Source organism: Lasioglossum baleicum, chromosome 13 (genome assembly GCF_051020765.1).
Source record: "Lasioglossum baleicum chromosome 13, iyLasBale1, whole genome shotgun sequence".
Taxonomy (NCBI): Eukaryota; Metazoa; Arthropoda; class Insecta; order Hymenoptera; family Halictidae; genus Lasioglossum; species Lasioglossum baleicum.
The window spans coordinates 568,037-586,420 of record NC_134941.1 but is presented as its reverse complement, the minus strand read 5'-3'; the positions used below and the strand labels follow the sequence as shown (position 1 = coordinate 586,420).

Sequence of the window (18,384 nt, the reverse complement as noted above, 5' to 3'; positions counted from 1 at the left end):
AGAAATGTAGTAAACATAATATTTCTAACACATCGCAGTTGAAAGAAGCAATACTTAGAATAATGGAACAAAATTAGTTAATAATTTACAAGAAAATGAGACCATTCAATGCCGCACAGAATGCAAGAGATGATGAAACAAAGAGGACATGCGACAAAATATTAAAACTTCAATTTGACATACAATTATTGCAAATGTACAAATGTTTTTGTCTTTTTATTACATTTCTATTCATTACGTACACAGTATTTCATCCACAGCATACGTACTTTCTGTTTTAATTCTTTGCACTCAGAGCTATTTTAACCTGAAAATTAAACATTTCTTCCGACCTAGAATAATTCCATTATATGACTTTTTTCATTTTATGGATATGAAATTGATATAATATCTCATACAATACTCATAAATATTTAGTAATCGATTAGATGCCAATATATTTAATAATGTAAACAATATTTTGAATAATGATACAGCAATTTTTAGTCGTGACGTCGTGATTTGAGTCACCATTCGAGTTCTAAGTATTGTACATAAAGATATAACAAGTTATATGCGTTTGTATGTGGAATTTCGTACTGTGCCAATACTTTTGCCCACCACTATAGACCGTGAAACTTTCTAAAAACACAAGGTTCCATAATAATATTCAAATAATACACCACTCCGTAAAATTAAAGAACTACTAAATTATTTAAAACGACTTCGATTTTCTTGAGAAGTTAAAACAAATAGTTTACTGCATAACATGAAAAATTTTTTTAAAAGATTACAATTGATCAAAATTATGGAGAAAAAGGGTTATTTTCTACAATTTTTTTTATATGAGCCTGTATTGAAAATTTAAAAACTGCGTTTTATAGATATGTGTCGTATTTTTAGCATCTTTTTCACACATCATCTAGCAAACTAATTCTCCTATTTTCTCAAAAAATTCAAGTTGTTTGTGCTCCATTCAAGAATGGACGCGTACTTTATACATATGACTCACTCACTGTATACCCTTGACCTTAATTTCTTCAAGGAACCGTTTTTGTTATAAAACGGAGTGACAAACTGAAAAGTTATATAATACTGAAGTACAATAAAAATGCGGTGGAAACTTGAAATTCAAGTTACGATAGATGTCAAATCCTGTTGAAACATGCGCGTTTAATTTATCGATTATGAAGAAATGTTAATACGAATTTTTCATGCTTTCCGTCTTCGTAACCTATTTTCAGAATGTACACGGTGTGTATGGAAATAAAGAGCACAACGTGATTTAAGGCAACATAGCTGCACAGTAGAATAAGTTTATGTTTCTTCATTTACATCGTATAAATACAAGGTGCTCCAGATTTTCCTGGGATACGGTTTCAGCATGTTCTGCGAGTAAAATGACGAATTATACTAACAGTACTGCATCCGGTTCAAAGATACAACACGAAAGTATACTTTCGTAAACTGTAAAAAAATGTGTGCAAAGTTTGAGCTCGATCGGATAATGGGAAAACGTTTCCCCAAATGAATTAAACATTAAAATAAAAATACGTTGGACCAAAATCCAAAAATTTTTTCTGAAATTTGAATGAATAAACATTAGCGAAAAATGTGTTTTTCTTTTAACTTGCTGAATTTATTTTATTTAATTGCAGATTTTTTTGCCGCAGATTTTATATTTTCATTTTTTTGAGTCTTAAAAATTTTTGAGTTCCACTTTCTCAAGGGGCAAGGTCTTAAACTTTGCACAGATTTGTTTTGAATTATTTGGAACAACTCTCTCAAATAGCACAAAAGACGTCTGTAGTTGGACATTCAGACATCTTAAAGATGTCTCGAATGTCCTACGAACGTATCCTGAACGTCTCGTGTGTTAGAAAACGGCACGTCTTAAAGACGTCTTTAAAACGTCTAATTGATGTTCAGGAGACGTTCGTAGGACATTCGGGAGGTCTTTTAAGACGTCCCTAAGAAGTCTTAAAGGTCCATAAATGTCCATTAAATTAAAAGAAGGTAATAGTAAAAATAGATTTCGACAAAAACGAGTTTAAAGTTTAATCAATAAATAGCTTTATCAGAAAACGCATATGGAATTGGAATAAAAAGTGTAATAAAAATAACAATTGAATTGGAAATTGGAATTGAGATTGGAATTGGAATTCAAATTGGAATTCAAATTGAGATTGGAATTGGAATTTGAATTGAAATTGGAATTACAATTGGAATTGGAATTGAAACTGGAATTGCAATTGGAATTGGAATTCTAATTGAGATTGGAATTGGAATTTGAATTGAAATTGAAATTGCAATTGGAATTGAAATTGAATTGAAATTGAAGCAAAAACACTAACTCAAACAAATAATACCAATGCTAATATTGCTAGATTATGGATATATAAAAACCACACTGTTTATGGTGTCAAAGACGTCATTTTAGGACGTAAAACTTTCAGACCTGAAATAGATGTAAAATGGACGTATTTAAGACGTCGTGTGCTATCTGTCTGGGGGTGCCGTAAAAGAAATTTTAACAAGAGTAAATATAATAGCCACCTAGTATATATACATATACACGCTTTTATTTTCTGAAGTTTAAAGATGCATAGAAACGTTTTAGACGGACGTTGTATAATTCTATGGTATCAAGGAGAACACGTTCTTATAGCTGGCATCGAATTGAATTGAAAACACTACGTGTTGCGGCGTCTCCGCTCCGGCTCGAAAATTGTTGTATTCACGATGTGACGCGTGCTCATATGATAAATATGCGACCTGGTTTCCAAGGTTTGTGATACTCTATCACGGCAGTAATTGCAACACTGACTTATAACAATGAATGTATTTAACAAAACAGAATAGTTATGCAGTTAAGATTAGGAGTGATGTTTTTAATGCGAGTGTTCGAGGTGATCTGTTGTGGATGGAAAAGACTCGGGGAAAGAAGTAAACTAGAAAATTCCCTCCACAGAAAATATTAGGCTAGTGGGGGCATTGGCCTTCACCGGGGTTGCCACTTCTCCGCGGTTTGAAACAAATCTCTGGCCTCCGGCTTTATTGGAAAAATCTCCGGGTTGTAGAAAAAACGAGATAGTAATAAATTGTTTACAGTTAACAATAAATTGTTAAATTTCATACAGCGACATCTCTATTGGGGGGGAATTTCTCTCTATGATCTAAATATCACGTCACAAATAAATAATGTGGAAGATTTTGCAGAATCGAGAAGAACCCTTGAAGTTAGGAAATTTTGTAAACTCTAGCCTTAGCTCCTATTGCTTTTTTTGTTGCAGATTTTATCATTGTATTTTTATACCGCATGATTCTGGGAACTGAGACAAGTTACTACTCTTTTTTTAAGTAAAAATATAAAAAAATTATAGAGGAAAAAATCATATCTCATAATACATCCTAACGTCCTATGACCTTATTTTTTATGTGGTTGTACCGATGCAACCGCCAGACGCAATTGCACTTAATTCTTTAATGCAACCCAATTTTTTTTTTCAACCAATCTTCAAACCAATCATCAAATAAAAGTATTGTGCTAACCCAAAGTCATCGAAATGTCAATACTTCACGGGATATTTGACAATTTTGTGTCAGAAACGTACTTTACTATACTGGGTATTTCACCTAACTTGACCACCTTGAATATCTTTGTTGATTTTAAAGATACGTAAAATATCTGAAGGACAAAGTTGAATGGTAAAATGGAGCTCATACGATACCAAAAGAATTTTTGTTTCTATGTAATTTTTTTTAGAGATATGAAGTTATAAAAAAGTACTAACCTATGTATGTCGAAAAGTTAGTAGTTCAGGAGATATTTCAATTTAAATAACTCTAAAACATCATTACTGTCGTGTGTACTAACATAAGACGTTAGCGTTTACTTACTTGTGTAAGAACTTTTGTTAGTAGTGTTAGTACTTTTTGTAACGAATGTCCAGCTGCATCGATTGATGTATTAAAAAATACCTCATTCCATTTAAAAAAATGAAGGTGACCTTCATTTAAAAAAAATTAAAATTACAAACTAAAAAAATTACATAAAAATAAAATTTTTTTGGTATCGTATGAGCCCCATTTTACCTTTAAAAACAACAAAGACATTCAAGTTTGGTAAAGTGGTCAAGTTAGGTAAAATACCCGGTATAAGAGAGAAGAGAAGTACGTATCCAAACTCTCGATATAGATTAAAGAACTAATATGTTTATTCTGACAAAAGTTGTATACGACTGGTTCCTAGTTGTACGATAAAAGTTCCTAGTTTTAAAAACTGATATTTTTAAATTTTCAATTGTCTATGCTTAAACGATATCCACTAGGGTGGTCCTTATTTTTTGACCAACGAATTTTTTTCACGACGCCCCCCAGAATGGTTCTCTTTGGTGAGAAAAAAATTTGTGCAAAATTTAAGATCGATCGGATAAAAGGATCACGTGGCGCATTTAAATTGAAAATTTTGAAAATTTTGAAATTCATCGTAACTATAAAGTATTATATATCGTTGGATTTGTAATTTTTTTCTAAATAAGAATATGGAAAAATTATATGACCTTAATTTTTAAAAAAATAACGATGACCTTGAAATTTCGAAAATTTGATTTTTAAAAAAAAATTTTTTTATGCCATTATATTTACCATATTGAACAATGCAACTTTTTCCTCTGACATTTTTTCGTAGAACCACAAATAACAGATATTTAAACATATCCATTTATTACCTATGACCCAATATAATTTATTACGTTACCTCCAGATGTACCCCGTGGACCTTAAGTCCACTTTTTTACAATTTTACCTATCTTGAAATTCATAAGCGCACACCCGGGAAACAGATGTAAACCCTCGTTAAAAATTTTATAACAACCCGTACTTAAACTCCCACTCCTATTCCTACTCCTATCCTTACAAGTTTTTCCACCAATTACTTTCAACTCCATCAACCAATCATCACGCTTTTTCAAACAAACGACATCCACACCGAAGTAAGATTTAGATGTATCAGAGAACCACCGATTAGATCTGTCTGAGCTAACGAACTGTAATCATCAGTATCGAGTAAGCGAACATACAACCTCAAGTGTTGTCTTTGATCAACTATCACCTCAACTTACAAAATCGGACTCGTGATCATCGTCGTTCAATCCAGATTTGGCAGACGCGAGACGTTACAGTAGTCATACAGGAAGACTACTCAATTTCTATATAAATTGAGAAGCCCAATGGAAAGTAGAAGTCGCGAAAAACTGTTCTTATTAGAACATGATGAAAATCAGATAATTGACGCTAAGTTGCCATCGAAACGACAAGTTTTAGGAGTGCTATTTTATAATTTGCGGAAAGTGAAATTGAACCTTCGGTCTAGTGCACACCTTGTTGTTAAAGAAGTGGAGGTGTTGTGGGAAAAGGCCAAAATTCCAGTTCAGTTAAACAGTCGCTGCGTCGAGAAATTGGAGTCATTATACCACAAGTGGAAGGTCTTACAAAAGAGTTGTAAACGACGATCCCAGATACAAGATCAACAGGAACAAGAGTTTCTTGATCAATTAGTGATCTTTTAGTAGCGGCGATTATTATAAAAAATTTGTCATTTTACCAACTAATGTGGCCGATCACATGCAAGAGGACATTTCAGGTTTTATATCAGACGAAAGCCGAAAATTTTTTAGTAGATTTAATATATTGACAGAATTTTTTAAAAAAGATCCAGTAGTTTGGCAAGATGAAGATTCTTACAAACTAGGTTTAGATATAGTTAAGGCTTTACCTGTGGTCAATGATTCGGCAGAAAGAGCCGTTAAGCTAATACAGGATTACATACAATCAAATTTTAGCTCGCAATGAGGAAGAAAAGCAGTTGGTACTGCAAATGGTAAAAGATTACCGCCAGCAATATCCTGACGCAACGAAAACAACAATAGCGAAAAACATGTAAATCGAACGTCGAGGGTCCGCAGCACAGGCGAACCACACAGCTACCTCCCTCTCAGGGAAACCCAGAGGGGTAGCGTCATAAAATACGCTGGCAGCGCGGGTCCTTACAGCCACTTCGGGTCTGAGGACCCGTTCTTCCAGTGACTTGTCAAGTTTGGATTCTCTCTCTAGATTTTGTATTGTTTGTCTGTTCATTTAATAAAATGCATTCTTGGCGAGCGGCTTCACCATTGATCGGCATATTATTTGGTGACCCGCTCTGTCCTTGCCATCTTAAAAGCGGATAGTCTTACATTAGAATATAAGAAATAGTTCCTTATCACTATTCTGTAGAATATATTCAAAATATTCATTCACATGTATAGTACAATAGTACAATACAAAATGACATATCTCTGTTATTTGTGGTTATACGAAAAAATGTCAGAGGAAAAAGTTGCACTGTTCAATATGGTAAATATAATGGCACAAAAACAATTTTTTAAAAAAATCAAATTTTCGAAATTTCAAGGTCATCGTTATTTTTTTTTTAATTAAGGTCATATAATTTTTCCATATTCTTATTTAGAAAAAAATTACAAATCCAACGATATATGATACTTTATAGTTACGATGAATTTCAAAATTTTCAAAATTTTCAATTTAAATGCGCCACGTGATCCTTTTTTTCGATCGATTTCAAACTTTGCCCAAATTTTTTTCTCACCAAAGAGAACCATTCTGGGGGGCGTCGTGCTTTGTATCTCGATAAAAATTTTTCGCCAAGTATAGCTTAGGTCCACCCTAATATCCACACTTGTTTCCCGGATATTCAAGAACAAACATTTCTGTTTGTCTTTTACATCTCCGGGTTCGAATGAGTGACACTCTGGTCTTTACATGGTGATAAGGTGGCAACCCTGGCCTTGACCAATAAACGTATTTCGGACGGTTTCCGGTGTTATGCAACGCCCACAAGCTAGTGCGTTATTTTGGGGACAAACCCGGCAGTATGGTACCAAGGCGGACGACCCCGTGTCCCTGGTATTATCGAAAATGGCCCATAAAATTGAATTACGGCCCCGTGGAATTATAGGTGGGCTTCTGCTAAGTCAAGCGCCACCGATAGCTAATTCCCAGATAGCACACGACGTCTTAAAGACGGCCATTTTACGTCTATTTTAAGTCTGAATGTCTTAGTCCTAAAAAGACGTCTTTAAAACGTCTTTAAGACCATAAACAGGGTGGTTTTTATATATCATATAATCTAGCAGTAACTATTAGCATTGGTATTATTCTTTCTTCAATTTCAATTCCAATCTCAATTCCAATGCCAATTTCAATCTCCATTTCAATTCCAATCTCAATTATAATTCCAATTTCAATCTCAATTTTAATTCCAATTCCAATTTCAATTCCAATCTCAATTTTAATTCCAATTTCAATTCTAATTTCAATCTCAATTTCAATTCCAATTTCAATACCAATCTCAATTCCAATCTCAATTCCAATTTCAATTTCAATTCCAATTCTAATTTCAATTTCTATTGCAATTTCAATTTCAATTCCAATTTCAATCTCAATTTCAATTCCAATTTCAATTCCAATTCCAACCTCAATTTCAATTCCAATTCCAATTTCAATTTTAATTCCAATTTCAATTCTAATTTTAATTCCAATTTCAATTCTTATTGTGATTTTAATTGAAAGTGTTAATTTTATTACACTTTTTATGTCAACTCCACATGCGTTCTGTTGATAAATCTTGGTTTAACTTTAAACTCGTTTTTGTCGAAATCTATTTTTACTCTTCCCTTCTTTTAATTTATATAACATTTATGGTCCTTTAAGATTTCTTAGGGTCATCTTAAAGCCTCCCGTATATCCTACGAACGTCTTCCGAACATCATCTGGACGTCAAACAGAGTTAATCAGACGTCTTTAAGACGTACCGTTTTCTAACACAAGACGTTCAGGAGACGTTCGTAGGACTGCCAACGTCTTAAAGACGTCTTTGTGCTATCTGGGTTTTCTTATGAAAATCCGCTGATACTTTCTCGATGTACTTACCTGGATCGTGAAGCAATACATTCGTGAAAGAGGAACCAGGAGACTTTTCCCGACCATTCGCCAATTCTAATTTCAGTCTGGGTTTACGCGACGGTCGATTTAGGTGATGTAATTTTTGACAGAGGCACTAGGAGACTTTGTCACTTAAATCGACCATAGCGTCAACCAAGACTGAAATTCAAATTGGCGTTGCAACAATACGTATTGTACTTCTATTTTGCATAAACCGTTATCAGTTATGGCGTGGCACCGATATTGACACTAACCGATACGCACCGCGAAGAGAGCTTTGAATACTATATTGGCTCTAAAAAAAATCGATTTGCATGAGCGTGTGCGTTCTTCTTTTCCATCTTAAAGGTATGTACATATGGTAAGAATGGTCGTCACGAGGGTTAATGGCATCGGTCGTACGCACAGTGCGGACAAACCTGGCATACCTCAATACTCGTTTATATCACGATGTACGGATGAATTTCTTTTGTCAAAACCGGGGACCACATAACTGTTATAACCAAAATGATAAAAGTCATAGAATAACAAGATTTCATCGACTAAAATCGTATCGGTTACAAATGAGGATTATAAGTAACCAAGAATTTTTTCTCTTGTTGGTAAATGTTATGTATGTGAATAATTATCAATACATATTCATTAGAGTAACCAAATTCTGATTTTTGTCCAAAATTTTGCCATTTGTTCGCCACAGACACGGTGCGAAATTTATTGGAAATATTCAATACTCGCGTATATCACGATATGAGGTACATTTCTTTGCAAAAATGCGTATTAGGATGGAAAGTAATTGTTTTTATTTTGTAGAAAAAAATGTTAATTCCTTGTTAAATTTCTTAATTAGATTGTTAATTTTTTTTATTGACCAAATTTAGAGAAGTGCCGATTTTTGGCTATTTGTCCGCACTGTGGTACGGTCCGTTCGATCGCTCGCATTAAACTGTCGCGGTTCTTGTCATTCAACACTCGTCATATTGCAAGAAACAATATCGCATTATCCTTTCGAGGAATATTCTAGAACAGTGATAAGCAACCCACGGACTGCAGTGGGCCAAAAGTGGAAACCTAATAATACATACTACGCTTGGGCCGCAACGAACGCAATATTAAATACTTTGCTAGTGCCTCTTTAACGAAATTATTGCTTTATTGTGACTGCAAATCGTGACAAGTTAATTTTGGAAATTTTATCCTTTTGATTGGGACAGACGGCATTTGCTACCAACAATAAACATTCTTTTACCATTTCTCCGTCACAAAAAAAATTAAATCGACTTCGGAAAAACGCACTAAAAAGTATAAAATAATCTCCATTTAATTTATGTGAATACACACGAACTTAAATACAATACAATCTTTTCGGAGGCGGCGCAAAATTAAAAATTTTCGACACCGGAAATTACGAAAATCCTTAAATTCTTCTATATGCTTTCACATATTAATGTATCTTCTCTTCCCACCTACTGATTTCCAAGCCCACCATATTCCAATGAAATCATAATCAGCAACATCTGTCATTTGGAAAATATTTAATTTTTGCGCCGTCTCCGTAAAGATTGTATTGTATTTAAGTTCATGTGTATTCACATAAATTAAATGGAAATTATTTTATACTTTTTAGTGCGTTTTTCCGAAGTCGGTTTAATGTTTTTTTATAAAATTTTTTTTATTTCACACTTTTTATCTCTGTCAGCCGTCACATTAAAAATCGTAATTTATAAATATCTGAAAGCCGCAATCGATAACGGTAACGACGTCGCGTCGTTACTGTTCCTAATGTCTAACATTCAGCGGAGTTCACAACGGCATCACCACCCTACATTTTCGCAAATAAGATCGTAATTAATAAAAAAATGTAAAATTTTTTTTGCACATGACCATCCCGGGAACATACACTACAAGATGCAAAAGGTTTCGTTCTGATTGGTCCATCCATCTCGGCGTAATCGGTGAACATACATAGAAAAAAAGCGAAAAAAAGGCACATACAGATCGAATTGAGTAACCTTCTCCTTTTTCGAAGTCGGTTAAAAAGGGTTTCATCTTTATTGCCAAAATTTGGTTTTAACAAGGTAACTTGCATAAACTGCCGCCTCTGCGGTGGATGCAGTACTTCCAAGTATATTTGGTAGCTTTAAATATAAATTCGCTTGTGCGTAGCTGATCCGCGATTAATATGTTGATTTGATAGAAATATATGTGGCGTCTCAGCGAATCGTTTCTCCCGCGCACCGCCGCACAGTGGGTAAAATCGACGTTCTAGCTGTTCACGCCTATTTCACCATTATTTCAATATATAAAGACCACATTAAATAGGTCGTTGGATTCGTCTTGCCGTCAGCTATAACATTATTGAATAAAAAATATATAGTTATACATAAATAATAAAGGTGACGGCAATTTTTTATTGAAAAAAAATTTTTTTGCAAATTTTTTGTATTGATATTTGTAAAAGACTGTGTACTGATTACTTTTTGTAGGAAACATTTTTTTGTCACACCACCGGAAATGTCTGAAAACTCGTGTGAATAATGAATAATATTTGAAAACTGGGTGTTCACTACTGTTCACGCCTATTTCACCATTATTTCAATACATAAAGACCACATTAAATAGGTCGTTGGATTCGTCTTGCCGTCAGCTATAACATTATTGAATAAAAAATATATAGTTATAAATAAATAATGAAGGTGACCACAATTTTTTATCGAAAAAAAATTTTTTTTGGAAATTTTTTGTATTGATATTTGTAAAAGACTGTGTACTGATTACTTTTTGTAGGAGACATTTTTTTGTCACACCACCGAAAATGTCTGAAAACTCGTGTGAATAATGAATAATTTGGCTACGATTTCGATCGAACTCACCACTGTGCGCGTGTCACGCGACGCTTTAAACTATCATAACTTCGGATAATGGATTAAACTGGAACTAAATTTTGCACGATCTTTTAGAGGAGATCTTGCCGAAAATATTCCACTTTGTCAGAACATGGACATCTCCGGACATTTTAACTTATCCCTTGTCAAAGGTGAAAAACTTCGACAATTTTCCTTAGTTGATTAAATATTTTTTTTTATAATAAATTATGAACAATGATGTTTAGTTCCTGGTGCGTTCTCAACATAGATATACATTCTTCATATAAAAAAAAATTGGTCACTTAATCTTCAGTAGGTTTTCCAGGACATCATTATGAAGACAAGGAATTTTTTCGGTGATAAATCGTATCTGAAAAAGTTTGATCTTTGAACGCTTATTGTAACGAGAGTTTCTAATAACTTTAATTAATATTATCGGTTTCGAATGTAATGGACATTTAAGAAACGTTGTACATTCGTTAAAAATCGATATGAGAACTTTGATTTTTTAGCCCGTGAACAGCTACAACGTCGATTTTACCCACTGTGCGCCGCGCCGCGCCTTGGCCCTCCTGGCCTGGCTCCGGGCGCCTCGAGAAGGAGGAAACAAATTTTAAAGCCGCGACTGGCTTTAAAATGTTTTTAATCTGTTTCAGTCTTTCATTTCGACAACATCCAATATTTTTTTTAATAAAAGGTTTAAATAAATAATTGTTATTCGGTTATAAAAGTTTAGTTAGTTTATTGAAAATACATTCCTAATAGTTTACGAACACGAATTTCTACAAATGTGTATTAAATTTTTTATAAATTTCGAATGAGACCATAAACATCTTTCTCTAAATTACTTCACATTAGTATAGGCATGCATTTCCGCCGAGCCTAATAGAAAAGTCACGAGCCACAAAGGCACAGTTATTTGCTTCTAATTAGTTACTTTTAATTATACACATATCGTGTATGTGTGTATCTAACAGACTAATACAGTGGTATGTACCTCGATATACGTCCGCTTTGGAGTACGTCCAATTCGGTATACGTCCTGTTTGGACGTGACAAATTTTGCTCGGTATACGACATCTATGGGTGCGTTCCGTTTCACGCTTCAAGCGCATACACTGTATAGTGTATGCATAGAGACTCTTATACTACACTATACAGTGTATGCGCATTATGCGTGAAACGGAACGCACCCTATATGGTATACGACATAACTTTTTTGTGTGAATTTTGCACACATTGGAAACACTTCAGAAACATCCTGAGAAAAAGACGGAAACAAAGTTCTTTGGACAGATTATTAATAAAAGTCAAACCAGCTGAACCTAGTGAAAAGTGATAGAAGACAAAAAAAGAAAAAACACCAGAACGTCAGATTTTATTGCAAGAGGACTCTTCTTCCACAGAATAGAATAACATTTGTTTCTTGTATTTTAGCATTAAGCAGAGTTTAAATTTAAAAATCTATAATATAATCTCATGTTTTATTTATGTGTGTAAACAGTGTTTAAATTATCTTACAACCCCATTAATGTAGGTATAATATCAATAGGAGTTTTTTTTTACATGAGAACGGATTAATCATTTTTACATTACTTCTTATGGGAAAGGTTGGTTTGGTATACGTTCTATTCGGTATAAGTCGAAACATCTGGAGTCTTTTTCTAGCAGACGACACTCGCGCGTGAATGTGTGGTACACTCGCACACCGCTAGACCACGTATACGTACGCGAGGATTGCAAGGGTCCGGGATTCCACTGCTGATTTCTCGATAATGCAAAGACGGTGGTTTTTAGTAGTCAAAACCGCTAGATGAAAGATCAATCTAGGGTGCTGTTTGCCTCAAAAACCTTTTTTTGTTTCCTTTTACGTTTCCGAGCAATGGTTTAGCAATATTCGGCTGCATGTTGCCCGTCGGAGAGGCTAGTACGCCGGCGCGGCGTGACTGCAGCGTTCTTTGACGGGCAACTTGTAGTCAAATATTGCAAAACCATTGCTCGGAAACGTAAAAGAACGACTTTTGAGGCAAACAGCGCTCTAGATTGATCTATCATCTAGCGATTTTGACTACTAGAAAACCCCGTCTTTGCATTATCGAGAAATCAGAAGTGGAATCCCGGACCCTTGCAATCCTCGCGTACGTATACGTGCTCTATGCGGTGTGTGAGTGTATCCTAGCGGTGTGTGAGTGTTCACGCGCGAGTGTCGTCTGTTGGGAAAGACTCCCTAAGTTCCTATACCGAGGTACCACTATATATTGTTTTTAAGAATAGAAAGGATTTTATGGAAGTTGAGTTTCCCAGACAGCACAGTCTGACAGAGCCTACCACCGGACCCAGCCAGCAGAGCCCCTGACCTACAGGTTACGGGCAAACACAACGCTTGGAGCTGCATCGAGACCTAGACAGGCTGATTCAGCCGGGCACCTGTGCACAAAATGGCGCGAATATCACCTGCAGGGGGCTCGAGCCCAGTGCCTGCCGGCCGGGCTGGGATTCAGCCTGTTTTTGAGAGGGCAGCACGGTATCACACTAATGTGGCCAATCAGTGCTTCGATTGAGCCCAACTTTTCTCGCGCATCAATGTGGCAGTACTGTGCAAATGCGTAGCAGTCTCCCTTTTTACCGACAAAAGTGTAATAAGTTAATAAATAAGACCTTTGAGGACGATTGCTGCCTAGATTGACCTTTATCTGGCGTTTTTGACTACTGAAAAAACCCGTGTTTGTATTATCACGAAATGAGAACGCGAATCCCGCACCCTTGCAATCTTCCAAATCGGCCGAACACCGGCCCGGCCGGCTGGCCCTGGGCTCGAGCCCCCTGCAGGTGAAATTCGCGCCATTTTGTGCACAGGGGCCCGGCTAAAATCGAGCCGGTGTGCTGTCTGGGTTGTTGTAAAATGCAACTATAATAGCGGGTAATAAATAAAAGATCAAATTTTCCGCAGTTCCTGAGATACTTTGATAAAAAGTCTACCTGTAGACGAACCGTTATGGGACATATTAACATGAGAGATTACAGGAACGTGACGTTAACGTAATATCATAATGTAAATGGAAAATTTGCACGTGCGAGTTACGGCGGTCCTATGCACGTGCACGCACAGCTCGTGTTGCAGACGCAACACGCTCGTGGCGGGCTGTGCTGTGCTGTGCTATGTTGCGCTCTCTTTCCATCTTCTAGGCTTCGACGTATACGAACCGTGTAACGAGATAACTGGCCTTCTAACGAGATTATCGCTCGACTACGTTCGCTACCGAGTTTTTTAGTCTACGGCAACGACGAGGGAGACTATCGTCGCGTCGCGTCGCGTCGCGTCGCGTCGCGTCGCGTCGCGTCGGCATCGGCACAACTATGGCCAGTAAATTGTCTTCTTTAAACGCGTCAACATTTAGCAAACCAATATCTAGCGATGGGATCTGAAACACTTCGAATCGCTTCGATTCAATATTCATGACGAAAAATTCGAATCACTTCCAACATACGGTGACTCGGATTAATATTCGGACGCTCTAAAAATGACGATAACTTTTTTAACACATTACCGACCGGTGATTATTGCATAATTTTGAAAAATCTATAGTACATGCTTGAACACTTTTTACTGGAACGTTCAATAGCAACAGCAATTTTCATTTTGAACTAACAAATCACCCTCAATAAAGTCAACTAATAGTTTCATTCAAGATTGCAATGTAGAAGAAAATTTCTATGCTTTCTTTCGGTACAGCACAATTATTGAAAATTCTATTAATAGGCTTCCGGTAGGTAAAGTGTTAATATTGTACTATACGATTTGAACTTTTTAGGGAAGTTAGAGCAATTATTAAGGGTACCGTGAAGTAATGTCGTATTTTTTTCGAAAAATTAAAGTAGTAAATCAGTGAAACAGTCACCATCCTTATCAATGACTTTCTGCATGGAAAGTAACTTTTCAATCCCTGATCGGTAGAATATAGATGGTTTTTGATCAAAAAATGTAGAAGGTCCGGTTTTTAGCTCTTCTACATATCAGAATTTGTTCCACTTAAAAAATGCTGCGTAATCCTGAACAAATGATCATCAGAAGGTGCGATATTGGACGAATAAGGTGGGTGTGGTCACACTTCCCAACCTAACTCTTTCATTTTGTTTGAGTCTTTTTTGCAAATAGCATACAATGCCGAATGTGCAACTCTTCTGGATTTGAATCGGTCATTTCGCACATAACCTCTAAAAAAGCAATATTTTTGTACAAAACAGTAATAACTAGTTTCCTGAACCTGCAAACATGTACTATGTACGAAGTTAGTGATTATTATCAGTCAAATGTTGACTTGCGCAAAAACGACATTACTTTCCGGTACCCCTAATAGTTTACTACAGGATGCGAAAAGAAATTTTTTAAAAAATTGTAATTAATCGGAATTTTAAGCAACTTTAAAACAGAATAACTTCTTTTATAATTGTACCAAACGACCTGACTTTTTTGAGCAATTAGAAGAATTGATTTACCAAATGACATGCAAAAATGATTTTGAAAACATTGCAATTGCTAAGAATTACATGAGAAAGTAAAAGAGGCACCATTTATAACTGTTTCATTAGAGCCCGTAATGAAAATTTAAAATATGCGTTTTGTAGATGTATGTTAGGTATATACAATGCATGCTGAAAACTTCATCGAAATCGGTTGACGCAGAAAAAAACGACACGCATCGAAAGATGTCAGTATCTGCGGATTTTAAGCAGAAACTGACCAAGCCTCGAAAAACTATGATTTTCATCACATTTAACCACTTGTAGATCTTGGGTATGTAACTCGATTTTGACAAATCATATATTTTAAATTTTCATTAAGGGCCCAAATGAAAAAGTTTAAAAAAATACTTCTTTTACTTTTGCATGCAACCTTGTGAATTGTAATTTTTGGAAAATCTGTTTTGCAGATCATTTAGTAAACCAATGCTTCTAATTGCTTGTAAGCAAATTTTGTAAAAAATATCAGGTCGTTTGGTACAATTATAAAACAGTTATTGTTTTAAAGGGCGTTGAAATACTTCCGCGTTTCATTGTACACTCTCGTATGGCCAGAATACAGATAATAATAAAATCACTTGTATAGAGAATGAAAATTTTATCGGATTTCTGATTGGACGATACAAAACAAACTTGGCTACCTGCCGCGCTGTAAGCTCGTTGTCGAAAGAAAATCGCCATCGTGGCGTAACCATAGACGATACGCGGTGTTCTCTTTATGCAACCAACTCACGGAAACTTCCGAGCTTTTTTAAGCGGCACACTCATGCGAGCGTCCTCTTATGTCGGCTGGCTGGGCGTGAACGCTCCATTTCCAATTTACGCGAGGCACAAGTCGGCACAAAGCGATGCAGCGCGCTGTAACGTGTTCTCGCGAGAAGCAAATGCGATACGTCGCGTCGCGACTCGCGACTTCAGCAGACGCCTCTCGCACGTTTGCAACGACGAGTTTCGCAAGCTCGCCGGTCGTTAACCTTACGCGAAAATGGATAAGACTATGGCAACGTCGTCGCTCTTTATAGACTCCGAAACGCTCGGCGAGCATGAGCGCATTTAAATGCGCGTTTAAGGGGTTACGCACACCTGGAAGTACCGGAGAATAAAACCAGTGTACGCGCGAATGGATTTTCTGCGAAGAATAGCGTACAGGGGGTCTTCGAAATCACAAGAGAAGGCTGCTTATTTTTTCATTAGGGTACACATACGAGGCGTGTTAAATAAATTACGAGAATTTTGTAATTTCGCGGCTTGTATTAGTCCGATTCACGTCAATTTATTTTGTTGTGTTGGTAAACACGTCTGAAAAGCGTCTGTACATTGGTTGTCGTACTCGATGTTTAGTCTATTGTCAGCTTTCGAGAAAGTTACATGCGTTTTGGTACGATCAGCGATTGTTCGAAGATAATACACCGCTTCATTGCTTGTTCGTGAATTTTTTTTCAAAAACCAACACTGTAATGATGCCCTAGCCTCCATATTCACCGCGTGACATCCTTTTGTTCTCAAACATAAAGAAACCCCGTTTGTCAAGCATAGACGAGATTAAAAGCGGATCGCTCAAGATCGAGTTCCAGAAGCGTTTCGGAGATTGGAAGAAGCGCTGGCATAAGTGCGTACCACCTAATGGACACTATTTTCAAGAGGATAACATTCATGTAGACGAATAACTAAAATTCTTTTTGAGAAATGAAAATTCGCGTTATTTTTTTAACACACCTCGTATAGGATAGGTATTTCATACTTATTGTACAGCGTGTCCCAAAAATGTCGTATTTCCTTGAAAAGGGTGACTCCTAAGGTTATTTGCAATAACTTTTTCCTTTACGAAAATGTTCTTCGCGACTTCGTTATTAACGAAAAACACGGACGAATCAGAGCGCCACTGCAGCAGAAAGATTTTGGCTCGGCGACACACAGTGGTCGTCCGGATCGAAGAAGTTTGTGTCATTTAGCTAAAAAGTCAACTTTCTCATATCGATTTCTAACTTTCTATCGCTTCTCCTAAATGTCAATCAACCTCGAAAATGAAAAAAATTAATGCAGTTTACCAAGAATTGTAATTAGAACGAATACTTAAAGGTAGACATTTAGAGACAGTACTTTTCATTGTAAGAAAATTGCTTCTCTTCTTCGAGGTGCCCTGATCACATCGCTTAATATTTATTTTTTTTTTGTTTACGATGAAGTGCACTCTTTTGTGTTACAAAATTAATATTGACACTAAAAGTTATTGTTCACAGTATATTAAAAATTAATATTCAATGAAATAAAAAAATTGGCCAAATTTTTTACATTTGACAAGGAATATCTAAAGGGTCATGAAAAGTCTTGATTTATAACAAATTGGATCATTTTCAGCATTCTTTCCCGTATACAATTATGCAAGAATATTGTCCTACCTCGTCCTACTTTGCAACTTATCATTGTTCAAAGCTGTCAATGTTACTTCGCGACGAGTTTCGCTTGCGTAAAACAGGCTCGTGTGACTGATCAAATGTCTTCCAAATACGAACGTTTTTGCAATAACATTATAAGAGATAAATAGAGTAAAGATATATATGTAAATTAACTTCGATAGTCGATAACTTTTATTTTTAAAAAATATAACGGAACGAATGATGAGAATTTCTTAGCGTTCTCTCGCTGCATTTATTTCTATCTTTGGAACCTTGTGCAGCGTTCCAAAACTATTTGAGATTATTGTTAACATCTGACCCGTACATGTCACAATGATAGTCAGCGGCAATATTAAGTGGACACCCTGAAAAATCGCATAACTTTTTAAAAATTGGTCCAAAGAGGACTTGAATTTTTTTAAGATGTTAGACCGACTAGTTCGCTAGAGAATAAGTAAACAAAAATTTATTAAAATTGCAAGTGGTAGAAATCATACAAAATTTAAAAAATGATGTTTCGTCAACTTTTTTATCTGAGCCTATAACGATAATTTAAAAAATGCGTTTTATAGATTTCGGTAACTTATGTATATATTGAAAATTTCATCGAAAAAAACGTT

At 35.7% G+C, this 18,384-nt stretch overlaps 1 protein-coding gene across 4 annotated transcripts in view; it reads right to left on the bottom strand.

Moving 5' to 3' along the window:
- The window catches only part of Ipk1 (Inositol phosphate kinase 1), a 188,046-nt gene extending 169,877 nt beyond the window's left edge, over positions 1–18,169 (bottom strand). For 2 of the 4 annotated variants that reach the window (XM_076437248.1, XM_076437249.1), the window contains exon 1: positions 16,102–18,169. In XM_076437248.1, the coding sequence (XP_076293363.1) occupies positions 16,102–16,136 (35 nt within the window). In that variant the 5' untranslated portion in view covers positions 16,137–18,169. Of the gene's footprint in view, positions 1–16,009 lie in introns of all 4 variants that reach the window. The other 2 variants (XM_076437252.1, XM_076437253.1) reach the window with 2 other exon arrangements.
- Positions 18,170–18,384: the final 215 nt, after the last annotated feature.